We start from the raw sequence: 24999 nt of genomic DNA, 5'->3' as shown, positions 1-24999 counted from the left end.
GAGCTTGTAGATTGGTTCACTCATATGGTGCAATAAGGAGGCTCTTACTCCAGTGTGTTATCAATGTCCCAAGATAGACTCAAGTGAAGGGGACACGTGAAAAAACATAACAGATCTACAAGCTCACAACATATCACAGTGCAGCGCGTTGTTAGCTTGTCGATCTATTCTTTTCGTCACGTGACGTCCTGTATAAATTAAGGGTAGGTCGCTCAGCTCGTGCAGTGCAGCACTAAACTGTACCATGTTACATATATTTAGTTTTGGCCAAAACCATATATATCCAAAACATTTGATTCATTCCAAACCTTTTCCACGCCTGGAAAACATTTTTCTAATTCTATAAATATTTCCAGGAATGTCATGACCGTGGGAACCCTGACACAATTGTTTTTTGATGTCATTTCTGTATCCTATTGGCACAGAGTAAAGAATACACTCCTGTTACCTGACAGCACACCTGCTGAGCACGCAGATTTTAGTCTTCAAATAGAACACCGTCACGAGACTAGAGATCGTAAAAGTGGCGCCATGAGATGCACGTGACAACAGCTTGTGATGCAGATTTGAACCGGCGACATCGCAGTCCAACAATGGCATGCGCCCCGGCCGGCAGAGCCAGCGGGATGAAGGGGAAACGAAGCGCTACCTCAGTCATCCCACTCACACAGTCGTTGGATTTCTTTTTAAACCATTTACAACGTGGCATCCCTATTTTTGAGCATGTCATTATAGGAAAATATTTTCCAATGGATTTTTAAAAGAAGATCTACAAGCTCCCAAAAATATTCTAAAACTTAAACAAACTGTGGAATTTGCACGATGAAGTATATACTTCATCGTACAATGGTGTTGTGCGGTGAAATAAAATACTGTAGGGTCTCTCCAGTGGTTATTTAATCAAGCAACAGAGTAAGGAACTAACTAATTACTTTCATAATCGATTCATCTATCAAGTGAATAACAAAAAGAAACCCAGGCCAACGACCACAAAATACATATGGTTTTGATGATTAATGTCTGTGTGTGTGTGTGTGTGTGTGTGTGTGTGTGTGTGTGTGTGTGTGTGTGTGTGTGTGTGTGTGTGTGTGTGGCTTCTGTCTAGTGACCTTCAATTCACCCCAATTTCTTCCCCTTTTATTTCTCTCTGCCGCATCCGTCACACCAAGTCTGACTCTGCCACCACATTAAATGAAGTAGGATGGAGCTGGAACCTCAGGCGAGACTGTGATTTTTTGCCAATGGGTTCCCAGATGCTCTCACACACACACACACACACACACACACACACACACACACACACACACACACACACACACACACACACACACACACACACACACACACACACACACACACACACACACACACACACACACACACACACACACACACACTTTGTATTACTGTACTTGAGGAGGACATCAAAATGTTTAACCCTAAAAGCCTGAGTTATACTCAGTTGCGCTCCTGTGTCGCACACCAAAATGGCCGATCTACAAGCTCACAAGCTCGTAGATCGGCTATTTTCGGGGTGACCACACCAGAGCCTCCTCAAACCCTTAACCGAACACGCAAAACAGCTATTCCTAACCTGACTCTTTTCCTAAATGTGTAAGCCTAACTCCACAAATATTTGCAAGCATAAAATAACATTTCTCTAGTGAGGACCAGGAAACTTTTCCTCACAATGTCTCAATGTTCTCAAATTCTACTGTACTTGTGGGGACATCTGGCCCTCATAAGTATAGTCAAATAAAATAAAATAAGTACACATACGCACATGCAGTCAGAATTCATTGTGTTGCATTCTTTTGTCTTCATAGGCGCTGCTGTAATTTAGATCTGCTATTTTCAAAGGATTTTTTATAGTTTTATACATTTGAAAACTTATGAAATAGGACGTTTTGTACTTTTACTCAAGGAAATTTTGAATGCCCGAACTTGTACTTGTAACAGACTATTTCTACAATAGGGTATTGATATGTTTACTTAAGTACTTCTTCCATCACTGGCTGGCTAGTGTTGACAGTCTGGGGACACAGAGTTCGGGTTCGAGGAGGAACAATAGGAGCAAAACAACAGCTTAAAGAAACTGTCTGAGTGAAACCATCAGGGGAGAGACAAAAACATTGAACCCAGTTCAAACAACACACACACGCCCCTGGAGGCTCTAGTCTAGGACAATGAGACGATGCCTCGCTGGAGCTCTTGCATCGACATGTGGAAGGAAGGGGGATTTCACGGTGGTTTTAAGGGCTCTTTTCCAATCAAATCACATGCAGTAAACGTGACGATGCATCGTTTTATAACTGCTGCAAAGACGACTTTCTTATCGGGCTGCAACTATCAATTATCATCTTCTTAGTGATTATTCTATGTATTACTTTTCCAATTAATCTTATAATCAAGAAGCGTGTTTTTTTTCTCTTTCTTTTTTTATCATAGATATAGAAACCTAGATACCTCATTGGCCTCTGCAGTTCATTGTTCGCGTCTTTTCCGGGACTTGTCAGAATCTAGTCGTATAAAAACATCCCGTTATATTTTTATACAACTAGATTCTGACAAGTCCCAGAAAAGATGTGCTGGGATTGGCCAGTAGTCAGGAAGCTTGCCTTCTCCAAAATGCCGCCCGAGATACCGACGCCTCAGAGCCGCAGGTGTCTACCTTTATACGTCTATGTTTTTTAATGCCTTTATTGACAGGACAGTAGTAGGCCGACAGGAAATGGGGAGAGAGAGAGATGGGGAGTGACATGCTGCAAAGGCCGTCGGGATCGGGACTCGAACCCGCGACACGCTGTCAGGCTACATTCAGCCTCGGTGCCTGGACCGCTGGCGCAGAGAAGCATGTTATATTTGTATTTATATATATATATATATATATATATATATATATATATATATATCAACAAATCTATAATAACCACTTAAGTGTTGTTTTATACTTTGTCGTGCAACTGTGTTGTGCAGAAATAGGCCAAGAAAGCCAATATACATTGTTTTTCTTTTCTTTTTTTACTTTATTGAAACTTTTCACCTATAATGATGACGTGCCAAAAACAGGAGTTGATTATTAATTAATTATTTTTATTAAATGATCGATTATCGATACGTTTTTATAACCAATTAAATAATTAACTGTTGCACCATGGCTTCCTTGTGTTCATAGCTTGGGCTAAACCCCATCATGAGTTTTATTGCAGTCATCATTGCAAACTACAAAGGTTGGCGGTAATGACGGTAACCTTATGCAAGGTACTAGGCTTCCTACCTGACCCCAAAGGGTCAAAGATCTACTGGCTAACTAGCTAAAGATAGAGGGTGATTGATGGTAGAATGATAAGAGCACTGTTTAAAAAAACGCAGGCTGGCCAGTTATGAGTGAAAATAAAATATTAAACCAAGCTGCAGCTAATGAGCCTGGACTGCTCCATTACAAGGGGTGTATTCTAAGTCTAAAACCTTAATAAATACAGTAATACCTATACATTTAACCCACATAAATACATGACAAATCTCTATGAACTACAAAAATAATGATATGGCTCTCTCCATATTGCACTAAGGTAAACTGTGCAAATTAATAAAAGTGCAAATGTGCTGTGCAGATGTCATTCAATAAGTAAGGGTTACAAGCAGAAGTAACAGAGGACCTCTCTCTGTTACAAGTCTGTTGATTATCTTTGATGCAGTAGTGGTCTTTTTTCTTTAATTGTTTAAGTATTGAAAAGGTCTCTTTACTGTCATCTAGGGACCCCCCCCCCCCCCCAAATCATGTGGGGACCCCCCTGGGAGTCCCGGCCCACAGGTTGAGAACCACTGTTCTAGGGTGCCAAGAAAAGGGAATTTTGCAGAGAAATGGAGACTAAGTGAATAAAGTAAGGCTAGATGTGTTTATAACAGAAGAACTATTCAGTACGTCATTGTAGTGTGTGTGTGTGTGTGTGTGTGTGTGTGTGTGTGTGTGTGTGTGTGTGTGTGTGTGTGTGCGCGCACCGGATTCCATTGGTCTGATGATTTGATTTAAACCATGTGATGGACATAACATCTCTAATTGCACTTCCTTTAAAAGGCATTGCATCTCACTTAATGGCTGATTTTCACGCGCTGTGAGCTTATAGATCTGCTATTTTTAGTATCAATCACGCCTTTACATACATCGCTAACCGGAAGACTCGCCCCAAAACACACTCGCCCCCCAGCGGTTCTTGTATTCTTGTATTGCTGAGGTTAAGGTTAGGAATAAGGTCAGGATTAGCCATAGTTTTACTGAGTTTACGTTTAGGAATACCTGGTGGCGACCGTTCCAAGGTTATCGGATTTGAACCAGGGCGAGCTTGTTTTGGGACGAGCGTCATTTATTTATTCCATATATCCACCACCAACCGCTACAGAATCACAGCCAGATTTGCCTGCAGGGCTTGTCATTTATGTCTAAAGTTTGTCCACGCTAATTGAGCGGATATGAAACTTAAATCTGTGGTTAAGTGATCCGTGTCGCTTATAAAGCAACCATGCCCAGAGGCCAATCTACCAACGCACAACAGTCAATTTCCATGTTACATGATGCCATACAAGTAGGCTATTCCCAGATTAAATTGAGCTCAGGTGAGTACTATAACACAGTGTTCTGTTCTTTAGAGATAATAAGCTTGGGAGAGCATATAACGGGAAGATAATTGGCATATTGAGAGGGGTTTGAAAAGGACAAGTTATATCATAATAATAAGTGCACTGGGGAGAGAGCTAGGGCTAAACCCTTTTAAGACCTGAAGCCGATTCTACAAATGTCTTCTAAATCCCAACAGTTTACTGAAAAACGTATGTTTCTATATCAGTGGTGCTCAAACTTTTGCATGTCAAGGACCCCCAAAAATTATATGTATTTGGCCGCGACCCCTATCTCAAAACATTTGTTCCAGGGACCCCCAGAAGCAAAGATTTCAGACAAAAATGTTTGCTTTAAAAGAATAGATTTCAAAGATTTGCACACATTTTCACGATTTTTCAAAAATAGCAGATCTACAAGCTCGTAGCGCGGCTATGAGCTTGTATATCTGCTATTTTTGAATAGCCAAAGTGTAAAATAATGCTTTTTAGCTCAAATGAAAAAGTGACACAGATGCGTTCCAGGTATCAATGGGTTAAGGTGTCAGGGGTGGAAAGTAACTGAGCACATTTACTTAAGTACAATTTTGAGGTACCTTTAATTTACTGTATTTCAAAATGTTTATATCTTTTACTTGAGAACCACCACAGAGTCAAATATTGTGCTTTTTGATTTGTAAGGGAAGTGATTCTATGGATTGGAAAGCCCCGGTTGTACTCTTACAATTTGCCTTTTGATGTGCTTTGTGTGTTTCATTTTATATGAATGTTTAACTGCGTGTGTATCTATAGTCGTATGGTCATTGTAGTATGCCGCTTGCCCTCCCTTTTATGTGTTATTGTTTTGTGTTTAGTTGTTTGTGTTTTTGTTCGTTCTCTTTGTATTATGTCTTGAATTTATATCATTCCAGTTTGTTTATTTGAATACAATTATGCCACAACTTTCTGTGAAAAAAGAAAAAGTAAATAAAAAATGTTATTACAAAATATATATATATATATATATATTGTGCTTTTTACTCCACTACAATTATTGGAAAACTTTAGATACTATACATTGTAGATTTTGATTAGTATTACAAAACATACATTACCTGATAGATCTGCTATTGTCAAGAGATTTGAAAACTTGAAATGGGACAGTCTGCATAGTTTTACTTTTGGTACTTTGAGTACATTTTGATGCCAATACTTTTGTACTTTTGCTCAAGTACATTTTGAAGTCCAGACTTTTACTTGTAACAGAGTACTTCTACATTGCAGTATTGATAGTTTTACTTAAGAAATAATTTGAGTACTTTTACCACCACTGCAAGGTGTGTAGTGTACTATGGGAACATGCCTTGCAGTCAGAACACAATGTTACAGCAATTATGTAACATGATGAACCAGGCCAACTGCTGCAAAATGAATGGGGGGAAAACATGAATTACACCGACATAGCATCCAGATATTACATGAACTGAGCCTAAAATATAAAAATGTATATAATAGATATGGTTGTTGAGGTACTGTGTAATTAATTATTTTGTTTCTTCGTAAACAGGAGAGATGCAGGGTGACAGACTAGCCATGGATCACACGACGCTAGTCCGTCACGAGCGTCATGGCAGAACTTCAACTTGGTGTTTGCACTTTCTCCATTTACAGCCCGTACATCTACAATAACGTTCAGATTTAAACTATGAAGTGCTTACCCCATGGCCACAGATGTTACAATTCTACTCGGGACCACAGAAGTACCCGTATCTTCCGTATTGTTCAATAAAAAGCATTTTAATCCGATCGGTGACCATTTTCTTCAATTATTTCCCCATGCTTTCAACTACGCGACCCTATTGGTTGGGAGGGGTATTGCACTCTGATACATTATAACACTCTGAGAAAATGCCCGCCGATCGGATTAAAATGCTTTTTATTGAACAATACGGAAGATACGTGTATTTCTGAGGACCTGTACATAATTTTAACATCCGTGGCCATGGGGACAATACTTTAGATTTGAAATCTGAAAGTTTATGTAGATGTACGGGCCGTAAATGGAGAAACTGAAAAGAACAGGTTGAAGTTTCGTCATGACTGTCATGGTGTGACAGTCATGTCTCAGGGCTGGACAGTAAACAAGCCCATGGACGCCATTTATGTGGTGTTTCTCTGATCTGCTCTGGATCTAAGTCATTCCTTACCCTCTCCTCCTGTCCCGTAACCCGAATAACCTGTCAGATATTCGGGTGAAGACCCCGGCGATGGCAGGTGTGTACACGGAGGACACCAGCCTCCTCCACGACATGGGAGCCGCCATTGTTGCTGCTATCAGCAGCGCAGGGTTGCCAGGTTTTGTGAGAGAGATAAGCAACCAGGGTCTAGGAAAACAAGCCCAAAAGATGCAATCAGCTATTTGAAAATAGCCCCAAATCGCTTATAATAAGTCAACATGGCAACACTGACCAGCAGCAGCAGTCAGGCAGCAGTTTGAATACACAACTTTATCAACAGGTCAGTGATGGGAAAAGTACTCACATTTTTTACTTAAGTATCAATACTGCAATGTAGAAATACTCTGTTACAGGTAAAAGTCCGGAATTGAAAACGTACTTGAGTAAAATGCTTTTGTACTTTTACTCAACTTACAATTATAGAGTTTTACTTGTAATGGTCTAATTCTAAATTACATCATTGCTATAGCAAGGCCGTTTAGCTCAGTTGGTTAGAGCGTGGTGCTAATAACGCCAAGGTCGTGGGTTCGACCCCCACAATGGCCAGTCTGTTTTTGAGGACCCCATTTGAAACGAGCCCTTGCGGCTTTTCTGGGCTTTTTCAATCCTATTTAGTTGACCTTGTATTGTGAACTGTACTTCCATGTGCTTTTTTTTTATGCAAACTTCTAAATAAAGTATTCAATCAATCAATCAATCAATCAATACTTTACTTAAAGTAGATAATGTGAGTACTTTTTCCACCACTGAATATTTAACTCTTCTGTGAACATGTACACTTTATTATTATTATTATTATTATTATTATTATTATTATTATTATTATTATTATTATTATTATTATTATTATTATCATTACCATTATTATTATTATTGTTATTATTGTTGTTATTATTATTATTATTTTTATTATTAACAAACACGTTTTTAATACTCTTTTTAATCTATATTTTATCATTAAAACTCAATTTACTTACTATCGTTGATCGAAAGGAGTTAAGTGCGACCTCTCGTGGCTGAATTCTGAAGTAAATGATCATATCTAAAAATTCTGCAGTCAAGTCAGCTACTATAATTATTACAGTAATAACATTACTGTACATAGTAAAATATACGATGTTAATGAAAGTGATTGAAAAGGATTGAACAGCAAATCATAATTATTATTAATATTATTATTAAATTGTTATTATTATTATTATTACCATTATTATTATTGCTTTATATATACAAAAAAATCGAATGAAATGACAGAACAAAAACAAGACAATATGTGCCAAAACGTGAACAAATGAAAAGTGCAGTTTAACATAAAAAAAGCATTAAGCAACTTAGATAGAGTAGTTACCTCTATCATTAAAGTGTATTTTGAATAGTATGATTATAAGTCAATGGTGGCTTTCTTGTCACCCAAAGTACTGGCATAATAAATGAGTATAAAGTGTAATAAAGTGGGCTGCTTGCACTAGCTTATGGAAGTCAATAGGTACAAAAATGTAAAAAGAAATACCACAATGAAATAAATAATGATGATATAAATAAAACATGCAATTAAAAATAAAAAAATAAAATACATGTATTTATTTATTGCATTATGTGTTTTATTTCATTGCGTTTTCTATTTATTTAATTGTGGTATTTATTTTTATTTTTTTGGACCTATATGGACTTCCATACTAGCTATTATAGTTGCATTTGGCCCTATATTCGTGTGGTTTGCGTGTAAACGTGGTATGCCGTCATCATTCAGCCCCATGATGTCGTCAATAAATTATATTCTGTATTTCTGCCATGAATAATGATGTTCTGCTTTTAACTTTTTCACCTTGTCGAGAAGAGAAGGGAACCCACAACCCACCAATACCAGGAAACAGTCCGCTAAAGGTCACACTGATTATTTATTGGCAATCTGCCAAGAGCGTGCGTGCATACGTGTGTGTGTGTGTGTGTGTGTGTGTGTGTGTGTGTGTGTGTGTGTGTGTGTGTGTGTGTGTGTGTGTGTGTGTGTGTGTGTGTGTGTGTGTGTGTGTGTGTGTGTGTGTGTGTGTGAGAGAGAGAGAGAGAGAGAGAGAGAGAGAGAGAGAGAGAGAGAGAGAGAGAGAGAGAGAGAGAGAGGGAGGGAGGGAGGGGGAGAGAGAGCATGCGTGTGTGCGTGCGTGCGTGTGTGCGTGCGTGTGTGTGTGTTTACTGGAAGAGCCTTCTGAACGGGGAAAGGCGGAGCTCTTACGAACATCGGGGTTTTTATACTGGCCGGAGGAACAGCCTACCGTAAAGCCAACAACACATACGCACACACACACACACACACACACACACACACACACACACACACGCGCACGCACACACACACACACACACACACACACACACACACACACACACACACACACACACACACACACACACGCGGAGAAGGAGAGGAACACAATATCAGCCACACATTCCACAGGACACACACAGGAACAGAAAGCCCACGCCAGGGACCCACATTCTGGATTTTTTAATGACTGACTTAATCATCTATACAGGCCTGGTGCTACTTGTGGGGAGTTCGGACACCTTATCCCCCCAGTCCACAGGACACAGGATAGGGTGCACATTCTACAAGGTAAGCGTTATAATAAGGAGCAAATAAGCCCGCTTTAATACAATACAAAATGCATGCAAATCATCAAGGCATTGCAGAGGATCGTTATATTTTTAGACCGTAGATCGCATCATCAATTCAAGACAAATTGTTAATAAATGTTTGCATTGATGGTGAAATGTTAGTTCAGGTTTAAAAAATATATATATTTGTGGAGAATATATTATTTAGTGTTGAGTGTGTGCGCTTGGCTGCGGCGCAGTGCAGCCACGGTCGGTGTGCATGTGTTCAAACCGGTTCAAACACACTCTGCACACACAGACTTGAACCTTTGCATTGGTCCTAGAAAGTAGGTTAATGGCATATATACGTGTATATGTAATATGATATACAATTTCAGACCCTAGATCAGGGGTCTTCAACGTTTTCAGGCCAAGGACCCCCTAGCTGAGAGAGAGATGAAGCAGGGACCCCCTCTATATTGCATAAAATTGTGTTTCAGATAAGCGTTTGCTGCTCTTTTTTCCCTCTACACCTATAACTCTTTGCCAAAAATAGCCGATCTACAAGCTCACAACGCCTCACAGCGCTAGGCATTGTGAGCTTGTAGATCTGCTATTTTTGGCTAAAGTTCTCCTCGGAAAAGGGATGCTAGGGTTCAAGTGGTTAATGTATAAAAAAGAAATCATATCACAAAGATTTGGCGGACCCCCTGTAGTAACTGTAACTCTGAGGACCCCCTAGGGGTCCCGGACCCCCTGTTGAAGACCTAGATATTTGTATATATCTAAATATGTATATTACTATAGCCACGGTCGGTGTGCATGTGTTCAAACCGTTTTTACAGTCTATGTTTCAAACACACTCTACACACACAGCCTTGAGCCTTTGCATTGGTCCGTAGACAGTAGGTAGTTAATGGTCTATTATACGTGTATTTCTAGTAATATACAATGTTAGACCCTAGACAATAGAGAAGAGATAGAACAGAAGAATGGCGTCAACAGGAGGCGAATGCCTGCGCGGCATTGAGAGTCCCGTTATTATTATTATTATTATTATTATGGCGCCTCTCGTAACCGCGTTCACACCGGCAGCTACAAAGCTACAGGCTATACCATTCGTAGCCAGCGACATGAAGATGAAGATACAAAGATACATCCGACGTTTACAGCGGCTACAACAAAAGTTGAGCTGGTTTCAACTTCAGCTACAAAGATACACATCTACAAATATATGCGGTGTAGCTTTTGTATCTTTGTAGCTGCCAGTGTGAACGGAGCCTATAAGCCCCGCTTCTGTGTATATAAGCTGCATGTATGGTTTGGTTTAACTCCGAGAATGTAGGCTACAATGTCACCAAATGGACCCGTGGGCTATTTGATTACATTTTAGGCTACATTAGTAGCGAGTTATATAAATGGACACGTAATAATAACGCTGAGGATTTAGCTGTGAGTGTGTGTGTGTGTGTGTGTGTGTGTGTGTGTGTGTAGCCTGTTGGAGCAACAGCGACGCGATTAGACCCAGACGGTAACCGGAAGCCTCGCCCCAAAACACACTCGCCCCCATTTTTTTCCGCGGACCGGTTGTCCCCAGCGGTTCTTGTATTCTCTTATCTATTTGTTTTACTGAGGATGTAAGGTTAGGAATACGTTTAATGTTAAGCATAGTTTTACTGAGGTTAAGTTTAGGAATAAGGTTAAGTTTAATAGGCATAGTTTTACTGAGTTTACTTAGGAACAAGGTTAGGTTTAGGCATAGTTTTACTGAGGTTAGGTTTAGGAATAAGGTTAGGTTTAGGCATAGTTTTACTGAGATTAGGTTTAGGAATAAGGTTAGGTTTAGGCATAGTTTTACTGAGGTTAGGTTTAGGAATAAGGTTAGGTTTAGGCATAGTTTTACTGAGGTTACGGTTCAGGAATACCTGGTGGCGACCGAGGCGAGTGTGTTTTGGGGCGAGTGTTTTTGGTATTCGACCGTAGACTAGTATGCAGAGCAGGACGGGACATGCTATTCAGAATGAAACTGGAGACGCCGGGGCCTCTGCTCTGTGACGGGAGTGAATGGGAATGGGGGTTATTTATTGAAAGAGGAGAGAGAGAGAGGGGGAGAGAGAGGGAGAGGGAGAGAGAGAGAGAGAGAGAGAGAGAGAGAGAGAGAGAGAGAGAGAGAGAGAGGAGGAGGAAAAAGCGCGCTGGACTCATTCACAATGACCCCGTTCCAGAATTCCCTTGCGGGACGCGCGATCGAAGACAATTGAAAGCAATCAGGATCTAGTTGCTGTCTGGCTGCTCAGTGCCTGCTCCAATCCGGGCTGCAGGACGGGACAGGCAGTGGTGGAAAAAAATACTATTTTTTTTTTTATTTAAGTAAAAGTAACGATATTACAATTTATAAATACTCTATTACAAGTCAAATTAAAAATGTACTTGAGTAAAAGTACAAAAGTATTTGGTATACAAATGTACTTAAAGTAGGCCTACCAAAAGTAGAAAGTACTCATTATGCAGAATGTCCCATTTCAAGTTTTTAAATGTAAAATAGCAGATCTACAAGCTCACAATGCCTCGCATCGCACGCATTGTGAGCTTGTAGATCTGCTATTTTCAAATGGCCGAAATGTATATAGAGCTGAAGTGGGTATGTATATGTTTTGTAATAATAATCAAAATCTACACAGTAACTAGTAACTAAAGTGTTCAAATAAATGTAGTGGAGTAAAAGTACAGCATTTGGATCCGAGATGTAGTGGAGTAGATGTAAAAGTATTGAAAATTGGAAATATACTTAGTTACTTTACACCATTGCAGACAGGCACACGCCGCCACCACCACCAGACCCCAGACCATGAACCATGAAGAATTTGTTTAAATTTGCTATATCTTAATATAACCCCCACCACCAGCTCGCTCGCTTTACCGGGCCGTGTGTGCATTCATCATCATTGAGATAATTGCACTTCACATGAATGATGAATTATGCTGAGAGAGGGAGAGAGAGAGAGAGAGAGAGAGAGAGAGAGAGAGAGAGAGAGAGAGAGAGAGAGAGAGAAAGAGAGAGAGAGAGAGAGAGAGAGAGAGAGAGAGAGAGAGAGAGAGAGAGAGAGAGAGAGAGAGAGAGAAACCATAGCCTATATGCGTTGCCATGTTGGTTTAAAGTCCAGCCAGAAGGCTAAATAAACACAAAAGTCCTGTTTGTAATCAGTGCTTATAGCCTACACACACCATCTGAGAGATACAATGCATATTAGATGTCACACATTTTGTGGTCTACACACAGTCATGTTTGCTCATGTAGCTTTGAGCCGGCTGTTTTGACCTCTTTAAGCCTGAACAAATATGAAAATATTTGTGCCCTGGGGAGGGAGGGGTGGGACCCCCAGAAGAGAAGATTTGTGTTAAAAACATTTTTTTAATTAAATTAAATTTTACTTTTATTTTCAAAAATGGCAGCTTGTACATCTGCTATTTTTGAACAGCCTTAACCTGGAACGCATCTGTGTCACTTTAGATTTATTTGGCTATTCAAAAATAGCAGATATACAAGCTCATAGCGCGGTACCGAGATCTATGAGCTTGTAGATCTGCTATTTTTGAAAAATCTTGAAAAAAAAATGTTTTTTTTGTCATGTTAGTGTTTGTCAGGGGGGGGGGGGTGGTCCAGTTCAGATAGGATTATTTGGGGGGGCCTGAAAAGGTTGAGAACCACATGCTCTAATGCAGGGGTCTTCAACAGGGGGTCCGGGACCCCTAGGGGGTCCTCAGAGTTACTACAGGGGGGCCGCCAAATCTTTGTGTGATAGGATGTTTTTTAAATTACATCAACGACTTGAACCCTTAGCATCCCTTTTCTGAGGAGAACTTTAGCCAAAAATAGCAGATCTACAAGCTCACAACGCCTCGCACTGCGAGGCGTTGTGAGCTTGTATGTCGGCTATTTTTGGCAAAGAGGTATAGTCGTAGAGGGAAAAAACAAGTTTCATCTGAAAAAGACAATGTTATACAATATAGAGGGGGTCCCTGCTTCATCTCTCTCTCTCAGCTAGGGGGTCCTTGGCCTGAAAAACGTTGAAGACCCCCGCTCTAATGCAATGCCCCCCCCCCCATGTTGTGTCTCTGCAGCGGTGCATAGGCGGTGGTCTCTCCCAGCCCCTCTCTGGATGCATCAGACTCCTCTCCCCCGGGACCCTGGACCCGGTGTGTGAATCCGCCTCTCCCCTCCTCCTCCTCTCCCCTCTCGGCGGGCCCCCTGCCCCCGGACCCCCCTCAGGCGGCGGGGGCAGGGGGCCACCGCCGGCGTCATGGCGACGACGCGGTGACGACGCGCCGCGGCCGACAACACGGCAGCCAGGCGGCAGCGGCCATGAGCAGCAGCTCGACCCCCCCGGAGGGCGGTGGCAGCGGACACGGGCAGGGGGGGGCGGCCTCCTCTGGCTTCAACCCCCACCGCTACAAGCCCTTCAGCTCCCACGCACACTACCAACAGGTCAGTCGCTTTTGATCGATTGGTTGATTGAATACTTTATTAGTCAAAAATAAAAACAGCATGTGGTACAGTCAGACATAGTTCACCCCCAAAATGACTTTTTTTTGTTCTATCGATTAGTCACCCCATATAGAGACTTGAATTCATGGATAGTTTTTAGTTTTTGTCGCATTCCTAAGCCAATAATTTGATGACCGGCAGCAGTTCCGGTAGGAGACACAAAGAGTCTCCTTTGTGTCTCCTACCGGAACGGTCATCAAATTATTGGCTTAGGAATGCGACAAAAACAAAAAAAATATCCATGAATTCAAGTTCCCATGGGGAGACTAATCGATAGAAAGAAAGTCATTTTGGGGGTGAACTATAATAGGATAACTCAAAAAAGTCCAGGGGACTTACATTACATTACATTATACGTCATTTTATCCAAAGTGACTTACAATAAGTGCATTCAACAAAGGTAGGCAAGACAAAAAACTAATCACCAGAAGTCTTAAGTGCATTCTCTTCTCAAACAAGCAACTAAGAGCATACCTAGCGCTAAGGTAAAAGTGCAATATATCAGCCACCGACTTTTTCTCCATTTTCTCCACCATTTCGCGCATGGTCTGTCGTGTGTGCCAGGGAAGGCTGCATGCAGCGTGCCAAGAGTTACATTTCACAATTGACAATTTAGGCATTTAGCAGACACTCTCATCCAGAGCGACTGACATTAAGCAAGGTGATCGCATACATAGATTGCAGAGAAACCGTGTAGTAGGTGCCTCAAGAAACTAGGATCCCAGGTAAACCCAAGAACCTAGCATCAGTCTAAAAACTATGTACTACAGAAATTATAATCTGTCCATTGAAACTGTAGGATACCAGGTAAACAATGAACCTAGCATCTGTTTAAATAACATATTATCTGCTGTAAATCACTATTATAACATTGGGGTGAAGAAAACAAACCTAAAGTTTCAGGTGCAGATTCTGCAGAAACGTGTAGAGACGTATTTCCAGGTAGTTTCCTGGTTCTCAAACTTTTTAATTTCATGGACCCCCAAATTAATATATATTTGGTCACGGACCCCCATCAAAAAATGTTTAGTGCCAGGGATCTCCAGAAGCAAAGATTTGAGTTCAAAATGTAAAATCATCTTTTTAAAGATAAAAAATAAATTAGCAGATCTACAAGCTCATAGCATGGCACGAAGTGACACGCTATGAGCTTGTAGATCTGCTATTTTTTAATAGCCAAAGTATAAGATATGGTTAAAGTGATAAAATTATTGTGATGCTATATTAACACATTTTTCTGTGGACCCCCTGGTATCCCCCAAGGACCCCTGGGGGTCCTTGGGGGAATAACTGCAGTACCCGGGTTTCCAGGAGGTTGCACACCCGTTCCCTATATTCCGTGTCAGTTTCCCGTACAGCTTCGTTTGATTGGCTCGGCAGCAGATTTGAACGGGAAACACAAATGGCACCCCTAGGTGTCTACTGCTGCCAAGCCACTCAAACAACAAAGCTTTGGCTAAATGAACCGGAACAGGGTTCAGCATGCCACCTTCTGGAAACCCGGGACTACAGTTATTCACAGAGCCAATTAATTATGCAGAAGAGGAAGTTGCTAGCTGTGTGCTGAAGTTATGGCAGAGCTCTTTAGTTTCTATTGGCTCCTTTCGTCTACAAAGGGTCACACAGAAACCTTCCATAACATGAAACTTTACACAACCCGTGAAGTGATGGATTAATTTGTCGTTTCCTTTATAACCAGAACAACCCCTGAATGGGGAGTTATGTTATTTAAAAAAATGATACACTATTATGCACTTGAACCACACTAACCCTTACCCTGGCGTCCCTATTTTGTGTCAAAAGTGTCCAAAAACTGCCCAAAATATATATTTTTTAAATAGCGAAAATAGCAGATCTACAAGCTCTTTGATATTTTTGAGGAAAGAAAAAACTGAAAGTATAAAATGGGCTTTTAATTTTTTTTTGGTGTTGTTGTGTTGCTCAAGCATCTAGTTCCAGGGTCATCACCTCAGCTTGACCAATCCAGAGCAACAGCACAGCTAGCTCCTCCCATGGGTTCCCAGAACCCAGGGTTAGTAGTTCCTGCTGAGCAGGACCCAGATTAGGTTCTGAGAATCTTATCTGACACCGAGACACAGGATATAGCGTATGGAAACACACCCAGAAATGTTGTGTTGTTGTTGTCGGGAAGAAACCTTATTTCCATGTCCATATTTAAACTTTTTTTGGTGTGTTTTTTCATGAATTAATGCTCCACTTGCTACTTTTTTAGGCTCAAAATCTGGACACCAGGTTGAAAGTGTGTCTAATGGGTTTTATGAATATTTAAACAATGAAAAGTATTAAACAAGTGCTTGTGATGAAATACTTCATTGGATCCATTAGAACAGTGGTTCTCAAACTTTTTCATGTCAAGGACCCCCAAATTGACACTTATTAGCCCGCGGACCCCCATTTGATAAGATATGCCAAGGACCCCCATAAGAGAAGATTTTTACGGCTCTAGCAGTGATTTTCAACCATTTTGATTTCAAGGACCCCCAGTTTGACATGCATTATTAGGCTACGGACCCCCGTTTAATGGCATTTCTATCTCTTCGACCCCAATTTATAATGTAAAATCGATGTTAATTTAACTCTGAGAGTGTACAAATGGAACCAAATGGACCCGTTAGGGTCCATTTGGTTCCATTTGTACACTCTCAGAGTTACTGACCCATAAGGGTCAATTTGGTTACTAACTATCCATCATTTCGCTGGGGACCCCCTGGAACTCCCTCAAGGACCCCTGGGGGTCCCCGGACCCCACTTTGAGAACCAACGCATTAGAACACAGCTTCTTTTTTTCCCATTTCCTGTAAAACACAGTTAGAGGTTTCCACACGACAAACGACAGCGACGGTATGTATGTAATAACGCTTGTACTCGTTTCACTTCCTCACCAGGTCATGTGTGTGCTGCGTAAGCTCCAGGAGAGCGGCTTCTACTGGGGCGCCGTGGGGGGTCGGGAGGCCAGCTCCCTGCTGCGGGGCGAGCCCCCGGGCACCTTCCTGGTGCGCGACTCCTCGGACCACCACCACTTCTTCACGCTCTCCGTCCAGACGGACCGCGGCACCAAGAACCTGCGCGTCCACAGCGAGGGCGGCTTCTTCTTCCTGCAGCCGGACCCGCGCAGCACCCACGAGCCGCCGCGCTTCGACTGCGTGCTCAAACTCATAGCCCACTACATGGGGAAAGGGCCGGGGGGCGCCGGTGCCGGAGCCGGAGGGGGAGGGGGGGCCGTGGCCGCGGCGGGGGGAGCGAGGGGAGCAGCCCCCGCCGGGAGCAGCGTGTACCTGATCCACACCGGAGGGGAGCGGCTCCCCCTGGAGCTGACGCGGCCGCTCTCGTCCTCGCTCTCCACCCTGCAGCACCTGTGCAGGAAGACGCTGAACAACAGCGTGGCGGGCGGGCCGCAGCACGCCGAGGGCCTCCCGAACACGCTCAGAGACTTCCTGGAGGAGTACGACGCCCCCATATGACTGACCAGTCAGGAACCACACAAGGGGATTCCCCGGTTGAACACAAGTTGGCAGCCAATGGCGGCGAGAGTATAGCCTTCGGGGGTTGCGTGCGCTTTCCTGTGGCGAAGGCGGCCATCGGCGGCAACTGACCGAGAGGTTAAGCTTATAGGATGTGGATCCACGGGGTTGGCGCGCGCGTGTGTGAGGTCAGTTGTCGGAAAACGAAGCGCACGTCCGAGCGGACCAGAGAGAGACGTGTGTTTTCACGCGGGGGGTCGTCTTCGTCTTCGGCCCCCCCCAGACCTTCCCATTCGCCACCGTGGCGTGATCTGGGAAGCGGTGGAGACTCGTCTGGGTAACCACGGATACCTCACTCGTCCCCCCCCCCCCCCCCCCATCGTGAAAATGAACAGCCAACCCGAGGGGGCAAGGTGAAAGCCAAAGGTCAAGGGGTCATCATCATGGCCTCCTTGGATTGGCTCAGACGCAGAGCGGAGCCTCGTAGAAGTTTCTTTTCTTTTTCTTTTTTTTGGTGTTTCTAACCCGATCGGTCGATGTTGACGATGACAATGAAAGCATGATCAATACATCACAGTGAGGTCTGCAGGTCTCTGTGTGTGTGCTTTACTAGACTTGTCATCCTGTGTTCTCCTCCTCCTCCCTCCCCCCTCATCCTCGTCCTCTCCTTGCCTGGCCTTTTGGTCGTTCTCCGGTCTGACATTTAGAACAATCTGGATCAGTGGACAGAGAGAAAGAGAGCACTGAACACTGAGGCTTAGAGAAGAGAGAGAGAGAGGGGGAGAGAGGGGGGAGAGAGAGGGGGAGAGAGAGGGAGGGAGGAGCGATGGGGGAATAGGGGAAAAGTCCAAAACGAGGGACCCGAAGCAGAGAGTGTTTGTTTGTCTACTCTGTGTGAGTGTAAGAGAGAGAGAGTGTGTGTGTGTGTGTGTGTGTGTGTGTGTGTGTGTGTGTGTGTGTGTGTGTGTGTGTGTGTGTGTGTGTGTGTGTGCGTGCGCGCGTGTGTGAGCGAGAGAGAGAGAGTGACAGAGTGAGAGAATACAGTATGTGTGTTGTGGTGGCGTACACATTTCCACTGCAGCTTCCCAGCCGGCATTGCCTCATAGAAGGGTGTGGGGCAAATCATGCCTGGAGACGCACACTGGACACACACACACACACACACACACACACACACACACACACACACACACACACACACACACACACACACACACACACACACACACACACACACACACACACACACACACACACACACACACACACACACTCATGTCCGCCTTGGCTTGGAACAAAGGAGGCAGAAACCTTGCATCTCCATATTTCATCCTTTCATGTTTTTTTCATGAATCAATACCCTATTCTATACTTCGCTGTATGACAGTGTTGCGCTACAGCAGCGAAAATAGCCGATCTACAAGCTCAGGAACCATCGCATTTTCAATGTTTAACCATTGTTAGCTCGTAGATGGTCTGTTTTCAAAGTTTTTGAACATTTCTGAATAAAACATTTCAGATTTCTGCCTGTAATGGCATGCCCATATAAATAGGGACTCCAGGTTGAAAGTGGTTAAGTCATGTCTGTCGGGTTTGACACATAATTGAACCAGTGAAAACTAGCTTGTGACTAAATAATAACTACATCAGATCCATTTTTTTACATTCCCGAAGTAACGGTTATTTTTGGACATGCAAGGTTTCTACCCGACAGCAATGAGGAGGACAACTACAAAAGCGTCTCTTCCTCTCCCTTTCATTCACGTTATGATCTTCTATCATAATTAAACATCCTTACTCCATCCTTAATCCATCTCTCTCTCTCTCTCTCTCTCTCTCTCTCTCTCTCTCTCTCCACTCAGGGTACAGTATTATTTGACAGTGACAGAACGCAGACCGTTGTTACTGAGACAAAAGCCTTGGCGCACGACCAAGACTACCAGTAGACCTTAATCTTTATTATCCAACTACACCAGTGCCTCTCAAACTTTATTTTAATTTCATTTGGTTCCATTTGTACGCTCTCGGAGTTACAGACCTGTAAGTGTAACAGAGTGGTTCACAACCTCAGCCTGATGGCCTGAAAGTCTTAATATCTCCCCTAATCACCGCTTATCGGTTAAGATGTTGGCTTTCCACGCGGGAGACCCGGGTTCGAATCCCGGGCGTTACATAAGGGTTCATTTTGAACCCCCCGAGGGCCCCTGGACCCCAACTCTTGAGAACCACTTGAACTACACTGTAAAAGCTTACTATATCCGTCGTTTTTATGTCCGTTCGTTGTCTCCCTCTCCCGATGGAGAGACGCAACTGCAACGATGTCCCGACTACAATAAAGATGGCGGCGCATCTGCCGTTAGTGTCCAATCCCGTGCGCCGTCTGCTTCAAATAACTTTATTGACATTGTAAACCGGTCACGTCCTACCTGACACCGTCGGGGTCTTTTTAAGTTTTCTCAATGGCAGAGTATAGGGAGGCCATGCAGCTCCAGCCGCTACTGCACATGTGCTTTAGTTATATTGCATTAACTTACTAAATCATGTTTTATGAATTAAAATAAGTCCCACAAGGAGGGAGGGAGGGAGGGAGGGAGTAGGAGAGGTCGGACTAAAGGAGAGTGGGAAATAGGATTAAGAAAAGGCAGGGGAGAGAGAGAGAGATGGGGGGGGGGGAATCCGAGGAGCTTGAAAAAACAAGGGAAGAAAAGAAACGGTCACCTTGATCGCTGTCCTAGACTGGTGAAGCCGTCTTTACTGTCAGACGGTTGCCACCTGGAACAGGGCCGGTTTCACAGACAAGAGCCTGACTGATAGTTAGTTTACACTTTATCCAGTGGTCTAAAGTGACTAATATGTAGCCGATCTACAAGCTAACAAGTCACATCGCGACACGTTGTGAGCTTGTAGATTGAGTTATTTCCGTACAGCCGGGGAAATAATAAAATAGGTTAACTCATTTTGCTTGGGACGCTTCCTGGAACCCCCTCAATGGCCCCTGAGGGTCCCCGGACCCCACTTTGAGAAGCAGTGTCCTATACATGTTATAATATTAATCTCTGTAAGAGGGGAACAAACGGCGGACTGGAAGTTCCAAGGTTGATTATGTGAAACAAGCCCTGCCGCTTATCCTCCATAAATCAGCTCCCCTTTGCGTCTCCTCGCTTCACTGATTGTATGAAAACGTCCCACTTTTTTTGCTGTGTGTGTACGTGTGCGTGTGCGTGTGCGTGTGCGTGTGCGTGTGTGTGTGCACGTGTCAGCCTCAGTAACGTGTCTCTCAACTAAAGAAAGTGCTCTCACCCTGCTGCCAATTCCCTCATAATACAGTGATCTGCAGTCATGAAGGAGACAAGGATGTAGGAAAGCGAGTGAGGAAAGTACCCCGGTGATAATTATGTGATTCCCCATATTGAGTTTCTTCTCTCTTCCTTCATTACCTCCAAAACAAGGTGTGTCTCTCTGGGTTGTTGTGGTGGGAAACACAAGTCTTCCCGTAACATATTTTGTGATACATCTGAAGCCTTTTTTTTTTTTTTTAAGAAAAAACAAAACAACAACCTCAGACTTGGGGCTGGATCAACGCTGCGTTTCGGTGTTTTCTTCTTGTAGTATTTGTGTTTTTGAACACACCGCCCATACAAAAAAAAACTTCACAATGCGAGTTATAGAGTTATTATAGAGGAAAACCGGAGGAACCGAAGGAACCGTCCGGAGCCATGATCGAGGAATCGGAATTTCTGTTCCATCACATTCGGAAACCGTTTCCATTACCCGGTGTTGTCACACTGTCAGAGCTGGTATGTGGACTTCACGTCTGCTATACAATTACTATACCAGTTGTTCTCAAACGTTTTAATTTCAAGGACCACCATAACTCTGAGAGTGTACAAAACGGGTCCGTTTGTTTCCATTTGTACACTCTCAGAGTTACAGACCTGTAAGGTAAACCCAGAGGGTCCCATGTACTACACTTTGAGAACCAGTGAGGTAGACAGGTACTGTATATAGGAATCTAATCGGACCATTAAGAGGGAATCGTTAAGGAACCGGAATCATTCAAATCCTAAAGGATCCCAACCCTAAACGCGAGTGTGGGAAAAGTGATTGTTTTTTGTTTTTTTCGGTACACACAGAAAAATAATGGTTCTTAATGGTTCTTTAAAAGGTTATATGGTTCCACAAAGAACCATCAACTACTAAAGAACCATTTGATCTAGTGAATGGTTCGGCATGTTCCTCATCTAGTTCTAGAGAACCTTTTTTTTGTCAAAGTTCTTTGAGGAACCTTTGAACTCTTCAATGTCTTAACAGGCAGACATTCATCGAAAATAGCAGATCTACAAGCCTGCGACGCGTTGTGAGCTTGTAGGTCTGCTATTTTCGACAAACACATTTCAGCCGGTTGATGAAGTTTATACGGTTTTAAGGGGTTTGGGTTCTTTATAGAACCATTCAAATAAATGGTCTGAAAGGTTCTTTCTGGAACCAAAAATGGTTCTTCTATGGCATCACTCTGAAGAACCAGTTTTGGTTCCAGTTGGCACCTTTATTTTTCTGTGTGCAGGCTACAGCCACAACAAGAAGCAAAAGAACGCACAAAATGCCACGTTCAGAAACGCAGCAGTTGGTCGAATTCCAGTCCACGGGGGTTTTTGTTTACATGTGTCGGGCGCCGAACACGGACCTTACATGTGTGTGTGAATTGTTTTGTTTTTTTTGTGTGTCTTTTATAAAGACGGCCCTGCAAAAAGGCTGGCCACAAAGTCTGGCAATTATAAGCTGTAATATCTGAAACGAAAAGAGTTACGAACAAATGAACAAACAAACAGAAAGATAAAGAAATGCATTACAAAAAAAAAAAGAAATAAATGAAAGGAACTTTGCACATATTTATATTTCTAAGATATTTCATTAATTTATATTAAAGAGCACTATTTTTACAAAATGAAACGACGTTCCACTGTGTGTTGATTTGCATGCTTCTCATTTCCTCGCTCCTTTTTTTCTCTTTTTTTTCTCTTCTTTTTTTTCTTACCCATGCACTGACAGAGTCAACATTGACGGGAAGAGGGTCATAACTTAGAGTTACAGTCAACGTATTGTTTTCATATCTGTATTCCATCAAGGCTTGGCCCACAAAGAGATTATTTATTCAAAAAAAAATGTCTTTTCCTGGGTCAGACAAAGAGCTATTTATTCAGTTCGGCAGGCGGCAGCTTATGAAGGACCTACAGCAGACCTACACACACAGGCCTATAGAATGTCCACGCTGTCGGACAGAAAACCTTGTATCTCCATCTTTTCATGTATTTTTTCCATAAATGAATGCCCAAGTTCAGCGGTTCCCAAACGTTTTAGTATGAGACCCAAAAGAGAAATGAGATGTCTCCCCATGTCTCACCCAAACTAGTGAAAATACCCGATCTACAAGCTCACAACACGTCGCGGTGCGAGCTTGCAGATCAGGTATTTTCCCTAGGCTACTTGGTATGTTTTTTATTTCTGAGAAAATGTGATTATTATATGATATATATTATTTTAAAGAGGTGGTGCCATGGGTTTGCACTTTTTCTGTTTTTCATGTGTCTATGAGGTTGATAGAACTTCATTAAGCCCCCTGGTGGTGTTTTTATGGTGTTTTATGTCTTCTATGACTATTTTGAGTTTCTACCTGGAGGCTGAAACCTTGAGGGTCAAACGTGCCAATAGAAAAACAGCCCTTTAGTGACATAGTAAAAACATACCCTCCCCCTCATTATCATATCACAACAGGTGTGGGCATGAGGAGGAGGAGGGACTAGGACAGGTGGGTGGTGCTAAGGTGGTGGAGGAGGTGCTAAGGTGAGAACCAGGTATACTTAATGAACTGGAGGCGTGTCCACATAAAAACATAATTTTAACAATTTCTGTACACTTTTTTGAAAAGAATCTTCCTCCAAGTATAACCATAATACCTGATGATTATGTTTTGGGGGGGGGGGGGGGGATCACTGAAAATCACGGCACCCCGTCTTTAAATAATAAAAAATGTAGGAAACGAAAAAAGGGATATTTACTCACGACCCATAAAATTGGGTCCGCAACCCACATTTGGGTCCCGAGCCACTGTTTGGGAAACACTGTCCTAGAACTAGATTATACTTCATCGTATGACATTGTTGTGCAAAAGTAGGGGAAAATACCCAATCTACATGTGAGCTTGTAGATTGGCCTTTTCTGCTATTTCTGATGTTATTAAAAACTTTTTTTTATGTCCAAAATACGGACTCCAGGTTGAAAATGGTACGGGCTTGTCTGTGGGTTTTAGACATATTTAAACCAATGCAAAGTATTATAACAAGAGCTTGTGACTAAAATAATGACTGCATTGGATCCACTGGAGCACATTTACATTGCATTTCCTGAAAAGCGACATGTTGTTTTGGACATACAAGGTTTCCACCCGACAGCCACCATGTGTAATACCAGCAGGGTTTACATGCATTCACTGCTCTCCTCCTCCTCCTCCATATAGGAACCACCATTCAAAAGAAAATAAAAACTCCTCTCGTCATCAGTTTCCATTTTCTCCTCTCTCGCTGCATTGTGGGTAAATTCCATAGACATCACTGTAGTGGATAGGGGGGGGGGGGGTATTGTAGTACATAGTAAATACTCAAGTATTCAAAAGCACAAATTACAAAGTACATATTTTAGAAATTGTCCAACATTTTCGGAACTTTTCAAAAACAGTGAAAATAGCAGACCTACAAGCTGACAACATGGTGCCACGCGTTGAGAGCTTGTACATCGGATATTTTCACTGTATTTTGACATAGGGCTTAAGTGGTTAATTCATAATATATTTTAGTAAGTTTGGGGTCCCAAGAGTGCCTTCCTAGAAATGAAAAGTACAGAATTTCTATTTGAAATGTAACGGAGTGAAAGTTAGCAGCTTACCAAAAACAAAAACTCAAAAAATGTACTTAAGTACAGTACAGTACTCAAGTAAATGTAGCCTACTATCCAGTGGTGGACGGTAACTAAGAGTGGGGGGTGTATTTTGGTGGATGTGCGCTTGCGCAGCCATCCATCCTATGGACGATGTGCCATAATAAAGACACATTACGAGAAGTGACGAGTTGTTTTAGGTTACAACATCACACAAGAAGTACTCTCTCTACCACACACACACACACACACACACACACACACACACACACACACACACACACACACACACACACACACACACACACACACACACACACACACACACACACACAACACACACACACACACACACACACACACACACACAGCAGTCACTGTGCAGAAAGCTGACTTTGGGGTGGACCTAACTGGAAAGGAATGCAGCCGTTTTATACATCCTGCCTGAGGGACAGAGTGAGGACACTTTGCAGCTATGGAGAGAGAGAGAGAGAGAGAGAGAGAGAGAGAGAGAGAGAGGCTGTGTGTGTGTGTGTGTGTGTGTGTGTGTGTGTGTGTGTGTGTGTGTGTGTGTGTGTGTGTGTGTGTGTGTGTGTGTGTGTGTGTGTGTGTGTGTGTGTGT

The 24999-nt window shown here is 42.7% G+C and overlaps 2 protein-coding genes across 3 annotated transcripts in view; one reads left to right on the top strand and one right to left on the bottom strand.

The window, feature by feature from the left end:
* pgs1 (phosphatidylglycerophosphate synthase 1) overlaps positions 1 to 6933 on the bottom strand; it is a 43631-nt gene extending 36698 nt beyond the window's left edge. For both annotated transcript variants that reach the window (XM_084079097.1, XM_084079098.1), the window contains exon 1: positions 6801 to 6933. In XM_084079097.1, the coding sequence (XP_083935223.1) occupies positions 6801 to 6916 (116 nt within the window). In that variant the 5' untranslated portion in view covers positions 6917 to 6933. The remainder of the gene's footprint in view (positions 1 to 6800) is intronic.
* A 2178-nt stretch (positions 6934 to 9111) lies between these two features.
* socs3b (suppressor of cytokine signaling 3b) lies at positions 9112 to 20009 on the top strand. Its single transcript, XM_084078833.1, has 3 exons — positions 9112 to 9438; positions 13542 to 13905; positions 16872 to 20009. The coding sequence occupies exons 2-3, from the start codon at positions 13783 to 13785 to the stop codon at positions 17445 to 17447; spliced, it is 699 nt and encodes a 232-aa protein (XP_083934959.1). The 5' UTR covers positions 9112 to 9438; positions 13542 to 13782; the 3' UTR covers positions 17448 to 20009.
* The last annotated feature ends 4990 nt before the right edge of the window (positions 20010 to 24999 follow it).

The sequence above is a fragment of the Gymnoscopelus microlampas genome (genome assembly GCF_963454915.1).
Source record: "Gymnoscopelus microlampas genome assembly, chromosome: 14".
In the NCBI taxonomy this organism is placed as follows: domain Eukaryota; kingdom Metazoa; phylum Chordata; class Actinopteri; order Myctophiformes; family Myctophidae; genus Gymnoscopelus; species Gymnoscopelus microlampas.
Note: the sequence above shows the minus strand (reverse complement) of the source record. Positions and strands in the feature narration are given on the sequence as shown.